The following is a 21,155-nucleotide window of genomic DNA, read 5'->3' on the forward strand; positions in this document are numbered from 1 at the left end:
TGGCTGACCTAAAAAAAGATAGGAGAAACACCCAGTCTCAGTTGAGGTGGTTTTGCACGTATGTCAAAACCATAACTCAGTTTGTATGTATGCAAAGAAATATATGGCAGCAGGATTGTTTCTGCACATGACCAGGAGCAGGTTGCAACCCATCTTCATGCTGCATCCCTCCCTTTTAACAAAGGCGGAGGCGCAGCAGGGAAAGCAAAATAGGTACCTCGTTGGTTGGTGGGCATGATGTTAAAGTGTCAAAGGTCGACAACGCCTGTACCTAAAATATGAGATTCCTGCACTACGTTGAACCACTGCCCATTTAATCTGCGTGGCCCACCCATCCTTGTTCATGGCCCTCCCAAAGCAAGAATCCTAGAGCCTGGCCTACCTGAATCACCCGGCCCGCCGTACTGGTGTGTTTTAAAATGTAATTGAGTACGCAGTGGCATTTTTATCTCCAGATTGCACACACAAGACCAAAACTATTATTTATAGGCAGAACCTCAACCCACAAATGTAGTAGCGTAAACTATGTAATTTAAAGCAAGACAGAGTCGTCACAAAGTTGCCAGATTGGTTTTATTCACACCCAAAAACATTAGCTCCGCTTTACAGACTTTCCCAGTGAAGCACTACTTTCATTTTTTCTCGTCTTTGAGTAGCATTTTTCTCCTCACGTGAAGAAGTTCACCGTTCCTGGAGGTACTGCGATATCTGGTTGATACCTGATGTAGAAAATGTTTCATGTGATCCTTATTAGCTGTTTTCCTTTTATTCGTTTATGAAATGTGTTGTGTACTGCAGCTTTATGTTCATGAATGTGGTATTTTAAAACCATACTCCTTATGTTTTGTAAGGATTTAAGCAATGGACAATGAAACGGGTCCCCTCCGGGCCCTGTAGTCATGTCCTTAGCTTTCCAGGCAAAAACACTAATTGATTTCTGAATAACGAGTGCACAAGCGTTGAGGTAAGCATGTTGTTCCTGCTTACATTTCACATACTTTACTCAGTCCTGCATTCCCTGTGAGTGTTTGCTTTTTCCAGGAGGTTGTTACTGTTTTTTCAGACAGAATATTACTCTTGTCTAGTGCATAATTTGAATTGAGTTGTTTCCAGGCGTTTATAGCGGAACACAATTGGATTGCATTTAAAATTTCTTTTAGTGGAAGAGTATGGTGATCAGTGGGGGAGAAGATGTGGCACTATGGCCAGAGCTGCCGAATTTGGAACTGGGGAACCAGGTTCAGCCTTCTCTCCTAAAGGAGCACATTCCCATGCTAGACCTTAGAAGGCCTCGCTAGACCTTAGAAGCCCTGATGTCTTAGCACCATCTCTTCCCTTGCTGTGGCAAGAGTTGGTTAACCTTGAAGGTCTGTCCCCCACAATTCATACCAAAGTACACCTTCAGTCTTCTGGACAGGCCTACGATGCAGCACACTCTAGAGCGACGATGACTCTGTCACTGAGGTCACAGGACCCTGAGCTAGTCCGCCTCACCCATTGGTACCTCAGTTGGCCTTGTTTCTGCAGAAGTAGTGCAACTCACCAGGGATCGGCAATGCAGGATTTGCATGCACACCAAAATAAGTTTGCAAGCTTTAGGGTCTCTGCTTCTTGCACAAACACTTTTAACATTTGCTGTCTGCTTTGGGGACACAGAATTATGCAGCAATTGAGGATAAAATTATGTCACAGTGTTAACTAAATTATGCAGCAAAAATAGGGCTGCAGCGTAATGCGGTACATTTTCGGATGCCAACTGCTAGAAGGTGTGAATTATATCTACCAAAAGCCACAAAAGAAAGAGATGGCTGCGGCACAATAACCCTATGGTGTATGAGATCATATGCAGCCTGATCCCTGCCCCTCATGGCTCCTCCTGTGCCCCATTGTTTCTTGTGCCCCACCTGGCACACATCATGTTGTAGGATGGTGATGATGTTAACATTTTCCACCCCCTGGAAAAATTTGGACGGACGCCCATGCTACTACGCAACACTTTCCCTAGTGTTGCACTCTTTGGAGTTGGAATAGTAATTTTTACCCCAACACTTTCCCTACTATTGCACTCACTGGAGTGGGAATACATTTTTTACCCCTCCGCTATCCAACACTTATCCTGCTGTGGCATTCAGTGGAGTGGCAATACTAATATTTACCCCTCCACTATCCAACATTTTCCCTACTGTTGCGTTCATTAGCCGCTTAACCGCGGCGGCAATCAGCCGCGGTGCAGCGGTTTAGTGCAGTGGGTTGGGCCGCGACAGCCAACAGACATTCGCAACACTACGGAGGTAGTGCACGCCACGGCTGTTGGCCGTCAGAAGAGCGAAGGGGTTAGAGTGGGAATAGTAATTTTTGCTCCTCCACTATCCAACACTTTCCCTACTGTTGCACTCACTGGAGTTGGAATAGTAAATGTAATTATTTTGTTACCCAACACTTTTCCTACTGTTGCACTGATTGTATTGGGCAATTGAAGTTTAAATATGTTTTCATAGTTTAATGTTTTAATTTACTGTAGAATTTTTTTCATATTTTAAATTATTTATTTATATATTTTATGTTTATATAGTTTTAAAGTTCTAAAATAAATTAAAGATAATAGTCTAATAATTATTTTAAAGTGAATATATATGTATAAATTACTGTTTGTGCGTTTCTTTTTTTAAATTAAGTTTATTTATATTATTTTGTAAAAATGAATATTACATGTCATTTATGTTGTTAAAATTAATATTAAAATTTAATATATTTAATATATATTATTTTATTTTATATATATTTAAATCAATATTTTTTACATCTATATTTTTTACATAGATATTTTTGTTTCAATATTTTTGTACTTACCTGAATAGCTATGGGAGTCGATGTTTTTGTAGTCTATATTTTATTTCAATATTTTAAACATTGATATTTTTAACATCGATATTCTATCAGTGAACCAGTGAACATCAAGAGTAATAAAAGCCATATAATAACACAGCTTCACAATGAAATTAGTTACATGGAGAACATGCTGAAATCTTCTGAGGTGTAATCTGAGAAATCACAGTGTACTTGGGACAAGTACAATCCCTAACAATGTTCCCAGTTTTGCAGTAAATGTCAGGCTACAGAAAGAAGGTTAACAGGCCTGCTAGGAAGAATTCTTGAAACAGTAAACTTTACATCCTAATCTGGGAGGCAACAGGTGAAGGGTGCAATCTGATTGATGGTCTTGGGTGGAGTTCCACAACTTGGGTATACTTCTAGAGAAGGATTTTTTACTTTAAAGTTTGTTTTTATTTTTCGATGGGGACTTTCAGCAGAAGGGTTTTTGTGCTAGGAAGAAGGTACCCTCCAGAGATAACCAGTTGTTTAAAGCTAATTCTAGGTCTTCGAGTGAAGAGATTTGTGAATAATGCACTCCAATTTCAAGATTCTTCTTGCTTCTATTGAGAGTCAATTTAAGGATAAGAATATAGGTGTGATGTGGTCATACTTCCTGGAACTTACAACTACCCAAGTACTAAATGGAATGCAACTTTCAAGGACATGAGGTAGAATTTAGCAGTTTGAGTTAACAAGACGTTGCCATAATCTATTTTCGACTAGTCCTGTTCAGATTAGCTTTATTCGATTTTAGTTTAAAAATCATAAAAGCAGCAGCAATACAAATATAAACACCTTAACAGTACATTACAAAATTAATATCGGCTATTAAAAACAAAATTAAATAGGTATGACGGATCAGCTAATCAATATGGAAACATTTCAAAATCAGTGAGAATGGTCTAAACATACATACAAACTAAGGAGCCGGGGAAGAACATCAGGCAAACCTCTGTCAGTAATTTGCTTATTAATTACATACTTCCCTGTCAATTAAACTCGAGCTCATGGGTGGCCTCTTTATGGTGGGGTCTTAAAATAGAATTTCTGGGCAAAAGTTCAAATCTATTGGAGGCTAGAAGGTTAGTTGCACTAGGAGCACAAGATCCCCTTCCCCAGGAGTTGTAATTCCTTACCGTTGGTCTTTGTAACGGGATGTGTGGGAGGCTCGGGTAAAAATCATGCAAGTCCCAAATGCAAATGGGGCCATATCTATCTTTGGACTGGCAAAATCGTAGGTAGGGGACAATATTCCTGTTCTTAAATTTAATTTGCACCAGGTCCCCCGCAATGCCTTTGGGCAACGTACCTAACCACCCCACCCTCCTAACACTCAGTATTCCTCCATCTAGCTCAGGTGGCAAAGGTCTATTTTTCTGTAACCAAAAAATGACCTTATTTAGCAGGTCCTGATGTGATTCGTGTGTTCCCTGATTTAGTGCGGGGACCCCAGAAAGGACAGTTACATATGGGGAGGCTTCAGGAGGTAAATTAATACGTGGCATTCTTGCCAGAGTGGGTCTGGCCCCTGTATCAGTTATTAGCTCAGATGTTAATGTTACTTTAGGGCCAGTTGGAGTAGGTATATTGAGAGGCTGTAATTGAGTTTCACCATTCTTACATATAACAGACTTGGGCTTTACGGGGGCGATGGGATGATTAGGGCAGACAGATGTTGCCATAAAATTGGTTGGAGGGGAATTATTTTTAATAATTTCCTCAATAATAGTCAACCTGTCCCCCAAGTCGTTAATTTTCATAACCAAAGGTGAAATGACAGATAATAACAATTGTTCGATTAGGGCCAGTAAGGGCAATTGAGGGGACAACACAGGGCCGTCTATTTTGTCCGCAGCCATGACCTTTATTGGAGTTGTTGGGTTAGAGGGGGATGGTGTTGGACTGGTGCACATATTTTTTATTGTGACGTAGTTCTTATTGACAATTTCACTGTCATGCTTCCCTCTAGTATTAGGATCCAGGGGCAGTGCGTTTACTGGAATTTGGTCTTGATTTGAAGGTGAAGCTAGGTCCCGTGGAATGTCATTAGAGATATCAAAGTTGGTGCCCTTAATAGGAGGGGTTAATGCATCAGGAACGTACTTTGTGCCACACAGGGCGTTAAGTTCCTCCAGAGGGACATAATTACTGTAATGGTAATGGAAACGCCAAATAGTCAATAGGTAAAAAGCATCTCAGTACCTCCTCTTACAAAAAGGTCAAGTGGGGTGGCCTGTCCCATCCTCTTCTGGGCCTCTGAGGGCTAAGCCCGGCGCTCCCGCGCGCTCCCGCGACGCGGGTCTGTTGCGGGGCTTTGTAGCGCCTCCAGGCGCGGAAGTGAGGTCTCTCGGCTTCCTGCCGCAAGGCAGGCCGGGAATTGAAGTCTCCCCCGCTCGGCGGCCGCAGCACGGGGTCAGAGGCTGCGGCGGCAGGGGGAGACAGCTGGCAGGGTCCCGCTGGCGGAGGAAAGTGAAGCAAGCCTCCCCAGGCTTGTCTGGCCCACTGTGGATGGGTCGACTAGCCATTGAACAACTTGTTTAAAATCTTCAGTTGGGAAAAGTGGCTCATTACAAAACACCACGACAAACATGTCCTATCCACCATCTACAAGCTGCTATGAGACTAGTGTCAGTGGCAGGTCACCTGCCCAGGAGAGGTAGGAATCTGGACTGGGGTGTCCCATGTCCAGCAGGGAGTGGGCAGACATCTACACTAAGATGCAAATCTCAACAACCAGCAGCACAAATAAAGACGCCCTATTCATGACATATTATTGGGACTACCTGCCCTAATGGGTCCACAAATGGTGCCCTGATACATTTCCCCAATTGCTGGATGATTTGCGGAAGTGTGGGTTCACTAATGCACCTTGTGTGGGACTGTCCCAAACTAACTCTCCGTTGGGAAGAAATTATCAATAGCATTAATGATATGTTCAACACTGACATACCGAGCTTCTGTGCATATACTATATTGGGACTTCCAAATCAATTGGTAAATACACTGAGATCAAATAAGCCATGAATATGGTGCTTCGCGTCACCAGAACGGCAATGAAGGCACACTGGTGTAGTGAGTGGCCACCAGAATATGGGAACTTGCACCGACTCTGGAATTTACTGGGTATGGAGAAACTCACAACCTCCCTAGATAAATGAGAAACAGAGTTTCAGAAGACATGGGAACCATGCATTACCTTCTTGCCCAGGAATAGAGAACTTACACGCCCCAAAAAACTGAGGATACTACACCTGACAGAAACACATACATCCTGAATGGAACACTTTTGATTTACCATACAGAAATCAGGGTGCCATGATGACTGTTACTTGAAAGACAACTTTTTAATCCATCCGGGGAGGGATTGGGTAGGTTGTAGGAGGGGGCTTTGACGGACAGTTGGGTTTCTGTTACATCAAGGAGAATATGCTAATGTATGTTATTGGTACTGCTTTCGCTATACAATAAATCCCAATAAAATAAACATGAAACATAAAGTCTTCAGTTGGGACCAGCATTTTCATTCCACACAGGAGTTGAATTTGTAGTTGAGCTACTTTTACTAAGTAGTTTATGTGCGATTGACCATTAAGGTTCTTGTCTAATTGGTGGCCCAGAAATCTTGCACATTCAATGAAGGTGTTCTGGCTCTTTCCACGGTGCGTTCTATGTTCATAGCCATTACAACGTAATGTAACATTTCCTTAACAGGTGTCAAAAACTGGGGTAGGTGAAATGAGAGTAAGTGGAAGCATCAGCTGGGCCTTTCCAGTCTTAATAATCCTGATAAGTACTAAGAGACTCTCCTCAAGCCACCTGTGCTGAACACGTCCCCGCTGAGATATAAAACCATGCAAACAGCAGCAGTTTCCATGCATGGGTGAGGGAGCGTAGCCCCCATACCCGCTACGAGCTGCGCAGGAAAAAATAAAATGGCACAGTAAAAGTTTCATTGCCATTTTAATTTTCTGATGTGGGGACTTGCATCAGCCCTACCCCTGAGCCTAAAGTAATGTGGGGCATGTCGGACAGGAGCAATGGCTGGCTAGATGCTTCAAAATGCGCATGTCACTTTGGCTAGCTGTTTTGTGCCGGCTAAAGTGACATGCACGCTTTGGAGCTCTCCACCTAGCTGTCTTAGACAGCTGGGTGGAGACCAAGCGCAGGCCTACAGAGCCTGAAGGAGCGCCCAGCCAGCCCGATCCATCCAAACCTGACACTGCTCTCACAGCATGAGAGCAGCACCAGTATTGGTTAAGCGAGTTGGCTAGGCCCATGCTGGAGCAAGAAGAAAATCGGACCGGCAAGGAAGTGCAGCCAGCTAAGTGACTTTTTTTCCATTTATCTATTTTGTTTACTGTCCTGTTATTTATTGTTCTCTGTCAGTGGCAACGTTATGCATCATGTAATTTTATTTTTATTTTAAGTTACTTGGTAACAGTCCATGCCAGCGGTGGTTTGCCCACCCACTACTCCCAACAGCTGGCAGCCGCCACTGCTTGACAGTGCTTAATTTGTAAATAAAATAAGTGTCAGGGCCCGGTCAGGTGGCCACTGTGCTTGCACCACCAATCAATCCTGCCATTGCTGCAAATGGCAGTGCCAACACAGCTATTAACCATCTTACTCCTGCAAATGTGACAATTTGACTATTCCAGCCCCCCAAAGCCATATGAATGGCTTGGATGGCAGGTACGAGTCATTTTCAGGACACAAGTCAGGGGTACACGCAGGTGCACAGTGTCCACTCACTGTTTTCACAGGGTGGATACCGTCCCCCCTGCCAAGAAGCTGGGCCCCACAGAAATATGCTGAACGTGTCCTGATGTCACGTTCAGCAGCTCCAGTACGTTATCTGCTTGTAATTCCCATCAGCAATGTGCCGGCAGTGAGGGAGCTTTATTTCACCTCCAGCTGGGCCTAAGTTAAGGGGCCATCAGGTCTCCATTTGTTTGAATATCCTGACTGGAGGCGGCCTGGAACCTCACACTTAAATGCAAATGCCACGCATGGAAAACAAAGGCACACAGTTTGTTATCCCTTCACAGGTACCTAAGAGAGGCATGCTTTTGCGTTTGCTCAGTCCCGGTATATAAGATATGCATGCACTGTAAGAATGTCAGATGTGGTGGTCTGTGCTAGTATTTAGACAAATAACAATTTCAGAGAACTGTTTTATTTCTTTCATAGCGATACTCAACCCAATGCAGGGTGTCAGTGCTCTTTGTTTAGATACATATCATACATTGACAAAAAGTCATGTCCATGTGTAAATCAATGTACAAGATGAGTTACATGAGACAGGGTTACAAGGTGTAGGAGTCACATGTCCTTCATAGTTTGTGGTTTGTATTACAAGGATTATATTGTAGAACTGCAAGAAACAAAAGGATCTCTGTGTTAAAAGCAGTAACCCACTTTACTATCTACTTAAAATAAAAATGTCATCTGCATGTTACGTGATGTGCTCTGCAGGAGATACATTAACCATATACTACTTTGATTCAAGTATGGGACTTCACAAATAACAGATCTCTACAACAAATGCGTTAAACTCCAGAGTCATATCACCATTATTACTATTCCCTGGGATTTACTGAGCACCTTTACAGCAGATGCCTTAACCCAAACAAATATTTTAAAATGTAGGCTTTGCAACCAATTAAGTAAGCATAACAGATCTACTGCCATGCTTGTCCTTGTTGCCAATTCCTTTGTGGCAGGGCTTAAGAAATTACATGTATTAGTTGAGGCCCAGATTTTTCTTCAGGATGCACCACTTATTTGGCACAACCCTGATGCCAAATCTCATTTGTTAAATATCATAATGCGCTTAAATGTACTCATGATATACCTGATAATCATATGTGTGAGGTCTTAAAATCTGATGTCACTTCTTGTGATGTCACTTCCAGTGTGGTCACTTCCTATGATGTCACATGCAACGTCACTCGTCATGACATCATGCTCAATGATGGCACGCGTCATGATTTCACTTGCATACTGCTTAACCTTCTTAGTCCCCCCCACTTGTTTTTTAGGACTTGTGCCCTGGTTATTTTTTTAATGTATATTGCCTTAAAAAAACATGTGTTGTTGTGCTCATCTCTAAATTAGACAAACAGTGGCACCATGTGGCAGACTTTCATAAGTGCCTTTATTGACAAATAGGTGACGGTGCCGTACATGAGAAACCACCAACACAAATTAAGCGTGGTATTAACCCTGAATTTGGTGGCTCCATTACTCTTCAATTGTTGAGCAGCTGTACCATGTGCTTGTTTTATATTTGCACATGAATATGTCCCTTTACCCCACAGTCTTTCTCCCCGCAGGGAATCACAACGCTGTCGTTACCACAACTGCGTTGTGACTCCGCATACCATTTCTCCGCAAGTCGGAACAACGACTAGCGGAGGGGGGGGGGGGGGGGGCGGATGTTGGAATAGTATAATTTACTATTCCAACACCAGTCATTGCGGACACTAGGGAAGGTGTTGGTTTTTAAATCCAACACCTTCCCCCCCCCACTCCGCAAGTCGTTGTTCCGACTTGCGGAGTAATGGCATGCGGAATCACAACGCGGTCGTGGTAACGACCGCGTTGTGATTCCAAGCGAGGAGGTAGTTTCGGGGAAAACGTTGTTTACCCTACAATGATCATAACTCAGTGGCAAACTGCGACATAAACTGTTGTAATGGTACAGGTCCTTGAAAGGTCCTGTACAGTGGCGCTGCGATATCTGTGGGTGAAGAAAAGAGGTCTGGGGTTTGTAGCCAAGAGTGCCTGCTCTCCTCACATGCCATCCTCTCACTCATCACACACTTTGACAGTCACTTTTCCACTCATCGTTACCATCTTTCCCCAGCAGTTTGCCCTCTTCCTTCCCCTCCAACCCCTTCCTCTCTTGCTGCGACCCTTACAACTGTCCCTCTTTTTCGCCATCACCAAGTACGTCAAATGGAAACAAACACCAAAACCTGCCTTCTTGGTTTACAGCCCAAGGCCGTGGGGCGTGCTAAGCAGCCATTCGGATTGTCGCACTCGGTACAATGCTTAAGGGAAGAGCAATAACCTACGCCCTCTTCCTCCACAGATCTCTCCCTCACCCTGTAAGTCGCTCTCTTCCTCATCCTCCTTAAGCAAATCACCTCCTCCCTCCGACCCTCCTTCACTTTCAACAGTTCCCCCAACTCAGCAGAAGCTCTGCACTATGACTGGAGTGGAGTACGTGATGCTGTGTCCTACGGGAACTGCCATCAAACTGGAAACATATTGGCTATTCACTTAGGTTCCGCGCGGTTTGCCTATGTGGGTGCTTATGTAGCGCAAAGCAAGGAAAAACATTGCATCACGTGCACCCACGCAACCCTTCGTAAATCTCCTTCAGTGTTGATCCATTAGTCTGAGCATTCACACAATCCAGACTATTTTACTGATAAAATCTCACTCTATGGAGGCTACAGCATAATACACAACTTTTCTATTACAAGGCTGGAGATATAGAAGGGATGTATCACATGTATGCCTATGTCCTGAGACTGTGGAACCAGCTGTCCTTGCTCTTCAATCTTTCCAGCGCCCTACAACGCTGCAAGAAATACCAGCTTCTCCCACCTGCTGTGGCATACATGTTACCCTATAATCATGTAAACCTGTAAGCGGGCAACCCTGGCTCTTACATCTCCTAACATATTAAAAAAACTCCAGAAAATGGTGGGGCATATTACCAAGGGGGGCAATAGGCAATTATCGAAGGTTTCACTGCCGTTTTCGGCCGCTAAGCGGCGATAATTCTATCGCTATATTAGCAAGCTGTCGCTAACTGATGTTAGCAACAGCTTTTAGGCGATAGCGAGCGGTTTGGGGCCCGCTTTGCATGTCAGCGATATTTATCGCTAATGACATGCAAAGTGGGCGTACTCAACCTATTATCGACTGAAAGCAGTCGCTAACGTCGCTATCACCTATTAGCAAGGCGGGCGTAGCGATGGAAATATTCCCGCTATCGCCAAAAACTAACGCCTGCTCAGACCAGTTCTTAGCCATGTTATCCAATGGGAGGTGGATAACATGGCTAAGAGCATTTCGTTGCAAATGCGTGAATATCGCTGTATTCTCAGCGATATTCACGCTATCGCCGGAAAAATTATCGCTTTGGATATAAACGTTGCTAATAGCACGTTATCTCAGCGATAATTTCCGGCGATGCTTAGCGATAAAAAAATCGTTGCTAAGCCTAGTTAGTGATAAATATCGCTACTCCTTGGTAATATGCCCCTGTGTTCTGTAAATACCCTCAATGAAATAATTACAAATCTCTGCCACTGCCTCTCTAACCATTAATGTGCTATTCGAGGAGGCTTTTTAACCCCACACATACATAGGGACCTGGGAATCCTTCCAATTGCCATCTGCTAAACAATGTAGTCACTTAGATGCTGAGTGATATGAGCTGCAACTTCAAATGTTACCCGCCTGTAAAGCTCCAAGTAAATTCCTGCTCAAGGAGTGAAACACTTACAGGCTCAAAGGTCTATGAACCGGAATGACTGATGGACATCTAAAGTTAACAAAGCCAGGAGCTACTGATCGATAAAGATATATGAAAATGATTAAACATATTCATCGAGTAAAAACACAAGCATTTGATTAACGACATAAAAGCTGCCAAAGCCTTCCAACCCTGGATGATTACGAATAACCTTTTGAAAAACTACCCTAAACAACTATGTACTAATGCTTTGTTTTACTGTGCATGAAAGGAATGAATGAAATAAAGAATACAAAAAAAGAAAAAATATCCTTAACTGTACCCACTCGACATTCCAGGACAATTCTCTAACTATTACCTCATCTTCATTTTTATCACTTTGTTCTTAATTTGTACATTATCACTTTGGGGCATATTACCAAGGGGGGCGATAGGCAATTATTGCCGCTTTAGTGGCCATTTTCGGCCGCTAAGCGGCGTTAATTCTATCGCTATATTAGCAAGCTGTCGCTAACTGATGTTAGCAACAGCTTTTAGGCGATAGTGAGCGGTTTGGGGCCCGCTTTGCATGTCAGCGATATTTATTGCTAATGACATGCAAAGTGGGCGTACCCAACCTGTTAGCGACTAAAAGCAGTCGCTAACGTCGCTATCACCTATTAGCAAGGCGGGCGTAGCAATGGAAATTTTCCCGCTATCGCCAAAAACTAACGCCTGCTCAGACCAGTTCTTAGCCATGTTATCCAATGGGAGGTGGCTAACATGGCTAAGAGCATTTCGTCAGTAATGCGTGAATATCGCAGTATTTTCAGCGATATTCATGCTATCACCGGAAAAATTATCGCTTTGGAGATAAACATTGCTAATAGCACGTTATCTCAGCGATAATTTCCAGCGATGCTTTGCGATAAAAAAATTGATGCTAATCCTAGTTAGCGATAAATATCGCTACTCCTTGGTAATATGCCCCCTAGTTCTTAATATGTCAAATAACTCAGGGGCATATTACCAAGGAGTAGCGATATTTATCGCTAACTAGGCTTGGCAACGATTTTTTTATCGCTAAGCATCGCCGGAAATTATCGCTGAGATAACGTGCTATTAGCAACGTTTATATCCAAAGCGATAATTTTTCCGGCGATAGCGTGAATATCGCTGAGAATACAGCGATATTCACGCATTTGCAACGAAATGCTCTTAGCCATGTTATCCACCTCCCATTGGATAACATGGCTAAGAACTGGTCTGAGCAGGCGTTAGTTTTTGGCGATAGCGGGAATATTTTCATCGCTACGCCCGCCTTACTAATAGGTGATAGCGACGTTAGCGACTGCTTTCAGTCGCTAACAGGTTGGGTACGCCCACTTTGCATGTCATTAGCGATAAATATCGCTGACATGCAAAGCGGGCCCCAAACCGCTCGCTATCGCCTAAAAGCTGTCTCTAACATCAGTTAGCGACAGCTTGCTAATATAGCGATAGAATTATCGCCGCTTAGCGGCCGGCGATAATTGCCTATCGCCCCCCTTGGTAATATGCTCCTCAATTCCTTCACCTAGTGATAACATTTACCTCATCATTGGTCCCTTCCCCTTACTCCTACCCTGAAACTTACCTCACCCTACCCCAGGCCTAAACTTCACTCTGACGCTGACCCTAACCTGGTCCCTTGCCCTAACCAGACTAGGGGTTTGGCAATGTAAGAGTTGGTGATGGCAGCATCGATAGAAATAAGAGCAGGGCACTTTACCCAAAGTCCCTGGACAGTGCAGCAATCCGCATGGACTAAATCACTGCAAGTCAATGTGTGATCTCTGACCCTAAGCAAAAAAATACAATGCATGAAAATGTTACTTTTCTCTTTAGTGTTTTTAGAGCATGAAAGCGCTACCACGATCCTCGGGAGAGGAAAACGAGCTAATTCCGGTTACCTTGAAGAGTTCTGGCAAGGCAATTTGGAAAAGGAGTGTAATGAAGAACGCTGCACATTCGAAGAAGCCCGGGAATACTTTGAAAATGATGTCGAGACTGTAAGGAAATCTTTACATTCATTTTTATTCTTTTACCGAACCTACTCATTGTAAAACCACGGATCTAGCTTTCATGAGGATGTCGCTGATGCTTGCCTTCCATTTAACCCTTTCTACAAACACTCTCACTAGCTAAAATAGGTATTGGTTGGTTACGAAATTGCAATGAAAGACATTATGTGTATCTCGTCTAGCTTCCGAAGGAATTATAACATAGAATCTTCACAACAGGCTGCTTTAGCTGTCTTGGAGAGCACATCTAAGAAGTAGAGCTGAGAGTGTGGGCGTTGGCTAAGTTCACTTCAGTCATTGGCTTTCAAGGGTTATACATTGTTTGCCATTGCTTGGATATGGTGTCGTTCAAGGCCGCGGCATGTCGAAGAAAGTTTAATTGTCCCTTTTGTGTTCCCGGTGGGTTTTGGTGATATTCTAAAGTAGACCTTTTGTTAGGATGCTGATGCAACATGACATGGAGCTTGTAACCTCAAGTTAGTGTGTGCTCTTTAATGAACTTGTCGTAATGCTATGATGACCTTTTAATGGCTAGTTTATGGCTTTTGGTTTAGGAAGTGGGCCCTGTCCATCTTTTCAACAGGGTACAGTTATTCACTAATCATCCATGCACATTCATTTGCTTTACTTTACTGTCATGATAAAAATGTTGTTGGATTTACAGCCTAGTTTTTTTTACGCAAATACGTCAGCATAGACATTACTGTCCTTTGTCACAAGTATCTACGCAGCTATTTTTGCTGTCCATGCCTTTTAATTTAATGAATGCAGACATCATGGTGTAAGTCTTTTTAACACCACTCTTGAAATGCAGACTAAGAAATTACCAGTTACCTCCTGATGGACCCTGACGCCTGTGGCAGTTGGTGGCAAATCACATGGGGGAGGCAAAAAATAAATGCATAACAAATACTATACACATAACATATACACATATATACACATACACGTATGTGTAGATATACACTTACACATACACACATATAAACCTAACACATACACATAATACACATGAGAAATACTCAATAATATACACATTAACATAAATATACACATTAAAAAAAATCACTTCTCTTACACTGCAGCTCGATGTTCTGCAGTACGTCCTAGGTGTTCTGCAACACGTCCTCCGAGCGCGAAGCCAACAGCCAACTCTCTCATCCAATCAATACACTGTTCTAAAGCATCTTGATTGGCTGGGGCAGGCTGGGTCCATGCTCCAAAAGACACTGTAGGCCTGTGCCTGATCTTAAACCCAGCTGTCCAAGACAGCTGGGTTAGAGAGGTAGCTGGCCAAACCAACATGTGCAATGCAAACTCAAGAGGTCACTCCTCACTGCTGCCAATCATTGGCAGCAGTGATGCACTTGCCCTGCCCTACCCTCGTACTCCGTTTGCTGGCAGAAAGTGTCAAAAATAAAATGGTAATAAAATACTTTTATTACCATTTCATTTTTTACGCTTTCTGCCCAGCAGTGTGGGTGGGGTGGGGCTCCTTTGCTCACACGGAGGAACCGCTTCTGCTAGTGACGGTTTGTGGTAGATCATATTGTGGCGGTACAACAAATATACACATAACATATACACATACTGCCAAGTTGGCAGAGAGAGCCAAGATGTCATCTGCATACAGGGCCACCTTCCTCTCCCACACTCCATATTTAAAGATCATGATACTAGGATCTTTCCTGATCCTCTGAGCAAAAGGCTCAATATAAAGATCAAAAAGGTGAGGGGAAAGTGGGCAGTCCTGCCTTGTTCCCCTAGTGATCTTGAAGGGTTTGGTCAGATTACCATTGACCAGCAGCCTGGCTGATGGATCTTGATATATTAGCCGGAAAGTCCAACACACCTTCCTGCCTAAGTTAAACATCCCCAAGGATTCTGACAGGTATACCCAATTGACCCTATCGAAAGCCTAGGTTGCATCAAGTGTCAAGGCCGCAAGAGGAAGTGAATAAGTGGTGGCGATATCTATCGCTCCGATAAGATTATAAATAAGATCTGACAGCCTTTAACAAACCCCTTCTGATCAGTGTGAAGAACGTCACTCACCACTGAATCCAACCTGGTTGCCAAAACAGTGGATGAAGATTTTATAATCTGTGTTCAACAGCGAAATGGACTGATATGCCCCACAATTCGTTGAATTTTTACCAGCCTACGGGGATACACTTATCTCATGAGAGCAACTTAGAGAAAGAGTAGGTGAGGACCTTTTAAAATTTAAGTATATTCAGCTAAAGAACTGGGCCCAAACACAACAGAACCTGCAGAATTCCATTGGCTGGTGTAATACCCTGGTACATCAGTTAGTAGCCAGGCCACTGGGGAGAAGGGAAGTCTCTTTTTTGTATTGGTCTATAGAGGAGGCCGTGGATGGCGAATTTAAGCTCGCAGATGAACAATGGGGCGAACTCTTACCAAACGAACAGTGTAAGCAACTATGGCTGAACTCATTCAAGACTCTCTTTGGTATAGTAAAACCTGCCTGGTTAAAGAGAAACCACCTCTTTACCGTACATAGGGCCTATCTCTCTCCACTGAGATTAAATACATTTGCGAGGGGGACTCCTGCCTGCTGTGAGAAATGTGGGTTGGTTACAGCCTCGAATATTCACATGTTTAAGGATTGTCCTGCCATCGCAGTTTTTTGGGTTGAAGTTGAAAAGTCTTTGGCAGATATTTTGGGCTTCCCAATTTCTATAGGCCTGGCTTTGATAATTTTTGGCCTCACCGAACAGGTCACAGGGCCAGCTAGATCCTTCTTATTTTATGCTATTTTGTTAGCCAGAGGACAAATACGTAAGCGTTGGATTGAATCCTCCCCTCCTTTGCATTCAGAGTGGTTGACTTCGATATTTGAAACATCCAAGATGGACATGTCTAGAGCCAGTAGCAGGACAAAGACAGCATTCTGGGACCTGCTGCTAAGGTGGAGAAGAGCCTAATTTAAATGAAAGGCACCTCTTTGTTTTTTAATCATTCTGGGGTCCTATAATTATGTCTCCTGGATACTCTTTGGACTATGTTGGGCACCAAGATATCCCGATCGCCAACGACGAGGTCATCAGGCTCTTGTAGGGCCTAGAAAAAGAGTTACCCCTGCCCCTTTCCGGGGTTAGTGACATTCAAGTTTGTTAATGTACCTTAAGGCGGGCAATCTAAAAGCTACCTTTTTCAGAACCATCGAGTATTGGTATGGACAACTTGATTGCTCATTGGGGGGTTGAGGCAAAGGAGGACGGAAAAAATACTTTAAAAAAAACATATACACATATATAAATATACATATATACACATACATATATACACATACACATACATATAAACAAATACACAATAATATACACATTAACATGAATATACACATACAAAAACCACATACCATAAACTGCCGCTCGATGTTCTGCAGTATGTCTTCGTTGCTCTGCAGCACGTCATCCAATTGCTAAGCCCACAGCCAACTCTCTCATTCAATCAGATACTGTTCTAAAGGTTCTTGATTGGCTGGAGCGGGCTAGCTTTACGCTCTAAAAGGCACTATAGGCCTGTGCCTGCTCACCCAACTCAGCTGCCGAAGACAGCCAGGTTCGATATGTTTGAATTGCGCATGTTGGTTTGGCCATAGCAAGGTAGCCGGCCAAACTAACATGCGTAATGCAAACTAAAGTGGCCACTCCTCACTGCTGCCAATCATTGGCAGCAGTGACGCACTGGCTCGCCCTACTCTCACACACTTTTGCTGGCAGGAAGTGCCAAAAATAAAATGCTAGTAAAATAATTTTATTACCATTTTATTTTTGACCCTTTCTGCCCAGCAGAGTGGGGAGGTGACGCTTCTCCGCTCCCACGGAGGAACCACTGCTGCCTTATTTTCTAGCTTCCAAATCCACTTTACTTTTAGCTTGTCATGGAACTTTACCTCCCCCTTGCTCAACCTGCCTCTATGTACTTAAATGTCATATACTTGCACACTTTTCTTAGTTTCTCAATTATTGGATTTTGTGAACCTCAACGGTAGCATGCACATCTGCTCTTTAAAGCCCTCTAACATAATTCAGAACTGTCCACACTCTAGAGCAAGCTAAGAAAGTAAACCAAATGAATAAAGGGTGTCTATACATGCTGCTGAGAGCAGAGACATATGAGCACAGACCACATTGTGATAAGTCAAGCCAGAAGGTGAAATGTACATACTCCCATGTGCCTGCTCCTGGAAATCCAGGATATGGTGCACTGCCTGTTCCCTTGTCAGCACTAAGACCCTCTGCCACTAACATCGCCAGCAGAGTTCTTCCCTCAAGCCTACTGAGGCAACCAGGAAGGATCCCTGCACACAAGTAGGGACAGAGTGCGCTAACCAAACCCAGCATTGCCCCCAGCTTTGTAACTAAATTCTAGCTCCACAATAGGGTAGATGGACTAATATACTTACACAGATAGCCTCAGGTCCATAGGGCTGTCAATGTAAGGTTTCCACCACTAAGGCCAATGGGGTTACCCCTGGTGTAAACAACACTAAATAGAGCAGACGGCCTGTCCGCCACATTCTAAAAAAGTCCCAATGTCTTATGTCATGTATGGCCCTAATAGAGCTTTTTCTACTTCTGTTCAGTATCTGTTTTCTTTGGGTGTTTCCTTCAACTTTGGTTAATCATTTATGGATGGCCTTCTATGAGGCACATTTTTTTATTTCTAAATGAATAGCAGATAGTAACCATTTTATTTTGGGGAATCTTATCCTTATGGCTTTTTACTTTCCATCTGGAAACATATTTAGTTTAATTCATTATCTCCTAATATTACTCAAATGCTTTTAAGCCTCCCCATATTTTAAACATTAAAGTTGTTACATGTTTTATGTTTTAAAAAGTTAAGACTTCTAAATAGTAACCAACTGGTGTAGATTGAAGCATAAATTAGGTAACTTAGCCAGACATGTAAAATTAATGGTATCATGTCTTGAAGCACAATGCGAGTACTTTTAAAAATACAAAATAGACAAGTAATGATGATGCACAATGAACACTGTAGAGTAGTAGGCCACAGTGAGGTTGGTTAACAATCAAGCTTTGGCAAAGCCAATAGGTCTCGCCTATAAGAGCTATTGGCCTTGGCTATTGACTCTGGCAATGTTTTGTAGCCGTGCTGTACCGCAGCATGGATCATTTTCAGTGTAACTAAACCTAATTTTAAAAAGTGATACGATGCAGCCAGGGCTAATACGTTTTTTAAGTGTGCTTTTTAAAAAAAAAGCAAAAAAGCTCATTAGTACTGAATGCATCTTAGTTCTTTTTAGAAAATTATTTTCAGCTATGCTGCACAGCAGCAACACAACAAATCATTGTCAAAGTCGGCAATGCCTACAAGCAGCAATGGCAAAGTTGATAGTCTCAAAGGTGCAACCTATAGGTTTTGCCAATGCTTGTTAAGCCTCAGCAAAACACCACTGTGATTCTGAGCTAATTGATTTATCTCCCCTTGCGTAAAAAATAAAAAAATATGACATTTGTCAAAAAATCCTAGCACGTACAGAAAGCAATTGTACCCATGTCTTAGTGAAAATACATTTGGAAACAGATAACGGCTGTTCCCAAAATGAAAGCAGATAACATCTGTTGTCACAATAAACATCCATTTCAAAGGGGAAGAGGGCTTTTCTGAAGTGTGTGTTGTATGGTAAACCATAGCTACAAGAGGTTCAACAAGTACAACAGAGAAGAAGAAGAAATAAAAGTATTGCTTCAAACACAGCGCGAATAGCAGGACAGCAATCAAGCTGAAGCAGTTAGTACTTAGTGCATGCTCCGGCCGAAAGAAGAGGAAGTAAAGCCAGCATACTCTGGCCAATTAAAAGGCAGCAAAGAAAAGTGTCAATGAAGTCAACAAATGGTAAGCAATGGGTGAGATTCAAGCCCCTTGTTGTATACAATGCCTCTTGCAAACGAGAGCACACGCAGAGCATGTGCTGTCGTAGGCAAGACCTAAAAAGTGTTGTGAAAAACGAGACATGGATTTTCATCAATGTCCTTTATTACATCAAAATACCTTAAATCGCATGGCATACTCATACAGGTGCAACAAACATTTTGGTCATTAAAATGATATCTTGGTAACTCAAGGAAATTATGTGTCAGAAAATAAATATTATGAATGTTATTTGTCCAAAGATTGAGCAAAAATATGTTAATGGCGTCGTAGCAAATTAATGGTTTAGGTATATGGGGTAAAGCAGTATTATTCTGCAGCCTGCGGCTTTGTTCAGTAAAAGGGATGTGGAAAAAACACACAGGGCCCGATTCACATAACTAACTTAAGACAAAATCCTAAACTTACTACTTTTGGTATTCACAGAAGTTAGGATTTTGTCTTAAGTTTGTCTTAAGTTAGTTCTGTGAATCGGGCCCACAATGCTTTGCTGGTTTCACCTATTACCTTTATTCGAGAAACTACAAAACAGGGCAACGAGGCAGTTGTGCCCAGGAAAAAAAAGAGTGCGCTTGAAAAAGTGGCAGCAAGTTGAAAACAAAAATGTAACACTGAGATATTTTTGTATACTTCTGTCAATAAAATGGCATCTGTTCTCTTTGTCCTGCGTCTCTCTTCCAACAGTAGTATTTCTGGTTAACTTAAGGTTGCAAGAAAAGCAGACATGGTTCTGCCGTTTGTTAATTTGCTCTTAATAATCAAACTGCTGCAGTTCACGTATTTCCATTCCACAGACCCCTTATAGTTGTGATTTCTTTTCCCAACAGGAAAGGTTCTGGAAAACATACGAAGGTAAGAAATGCTTACTCTGTTTCTTCTGCTTCTTGTTTCTATCACTGTTTTAAACTGCAAAGTACTATAACATATTAAATACCAGCACTTCTTTAATTTGAAATGGAGCGCACCGTCGTTTTTCATCCATGATCTAGTACCTATAATAGGAGAGGGTCAGCACTTCTCAGTACGATATAGGTATGTAGGGAAAGTGCGTTCCTGCACTTGTGTATTTCCATTTCAAGCACTAGTTGAAATATACCGTAGTTCTTGTTTCTAATTTATAGACCATCTTTAAATATGAGTGTGATTTCACAGAAATAAATTAGCCACAAGTCTGCTTTTTAAATCTATTGCAATTGCATATCTTATCCTACACGTCAAACAATCAAAAGCAGTTTATTTGTTTATCCAAAGCATAGAAAGATATAAATACATTGGATTCACACTATAGGATAATCACATGTTAAATATAAGATAAGAGTTTTATTTTGTTTCAAATTTGTTGTGAATAGTAATTGTGCAAAAGAAACTTATCATAAAACACCCTCACATTTTTCTCTGAAGGCTGACCAAGCTTTATATACATATACTTGCTGTCTACCTTCAGTACTAAGTTTAACATTTCTCATAATGTAAAAACGGTATATATTTAAGACAGCCGAGCAGTATGACCTGAAATAAGAAGGAATTACAGGGCTTGCTAAAGTGCAAGATCATATAAGTGCATTAGATTTAATAATCTGTCAGTGCATTATCAGAAGGTGCAAAACGTGCCGGATGAAATATATATGATTTTCTCCTAAATGGATTGTTAATAGTGAAGGAGCTGGTTTCACGTTCTAGACTTAAGACCCTCTGTCCGATGATCTTGTTGCCTGCTTTGCAATTGTGGGGGGGAGGAATATCATTAGCCAATTACTTTACCATTTCCCAAAACCCCAAAGGACCCCAGACTTCTAATCCAAATTTTTCATGTA

The 21,155-nt window shown here is 42.3% G+C and overlaps 1 protein-coding gene across 2 annotated transcripts in view; it reads left to right on the forward strand.

The window, feature by feature from the left end:
• The window catches only part of LOC147697735 (coagulation factor X-like), a 333,359-nt gene that overhangs the window by 19,914 nt on the left and 292,290 nt on the right, over window positions 1-21,155 (forward strand). For both annotated transcript variants that reach the window (XM_086934407.1, XM_086934406.1), the window contains exons 2-3: window positions 13,235-13,398; window positions 20,169-20,193. In XM_086934407.1, coding sequence (XP_086790533.1) covers window positions 13,235-13,398; window positions 20,169-20,193 — 189 coding nt within the window. The remainder of the gene's footprint in view (window positions 1-13,234; window positions 13,399-20,168; window positions 20,194-21,155) is intronic.

The sequence above is a fragment of the Lissotriton vulgaris genome, chromosome 8, assembly GCF_964263255.1.
Source record: "Lissotriton vulgaris chromosome 8, aLisVul1.2, whole genome shotgun sequence".
In the NCBI taxonomy this organism is placed as follows: Eukaryota; Metazoa; Chordata; class Amphibia; order Caudata; family Salamandridae; genus Lissotriton; species Lissotriton vulgaris.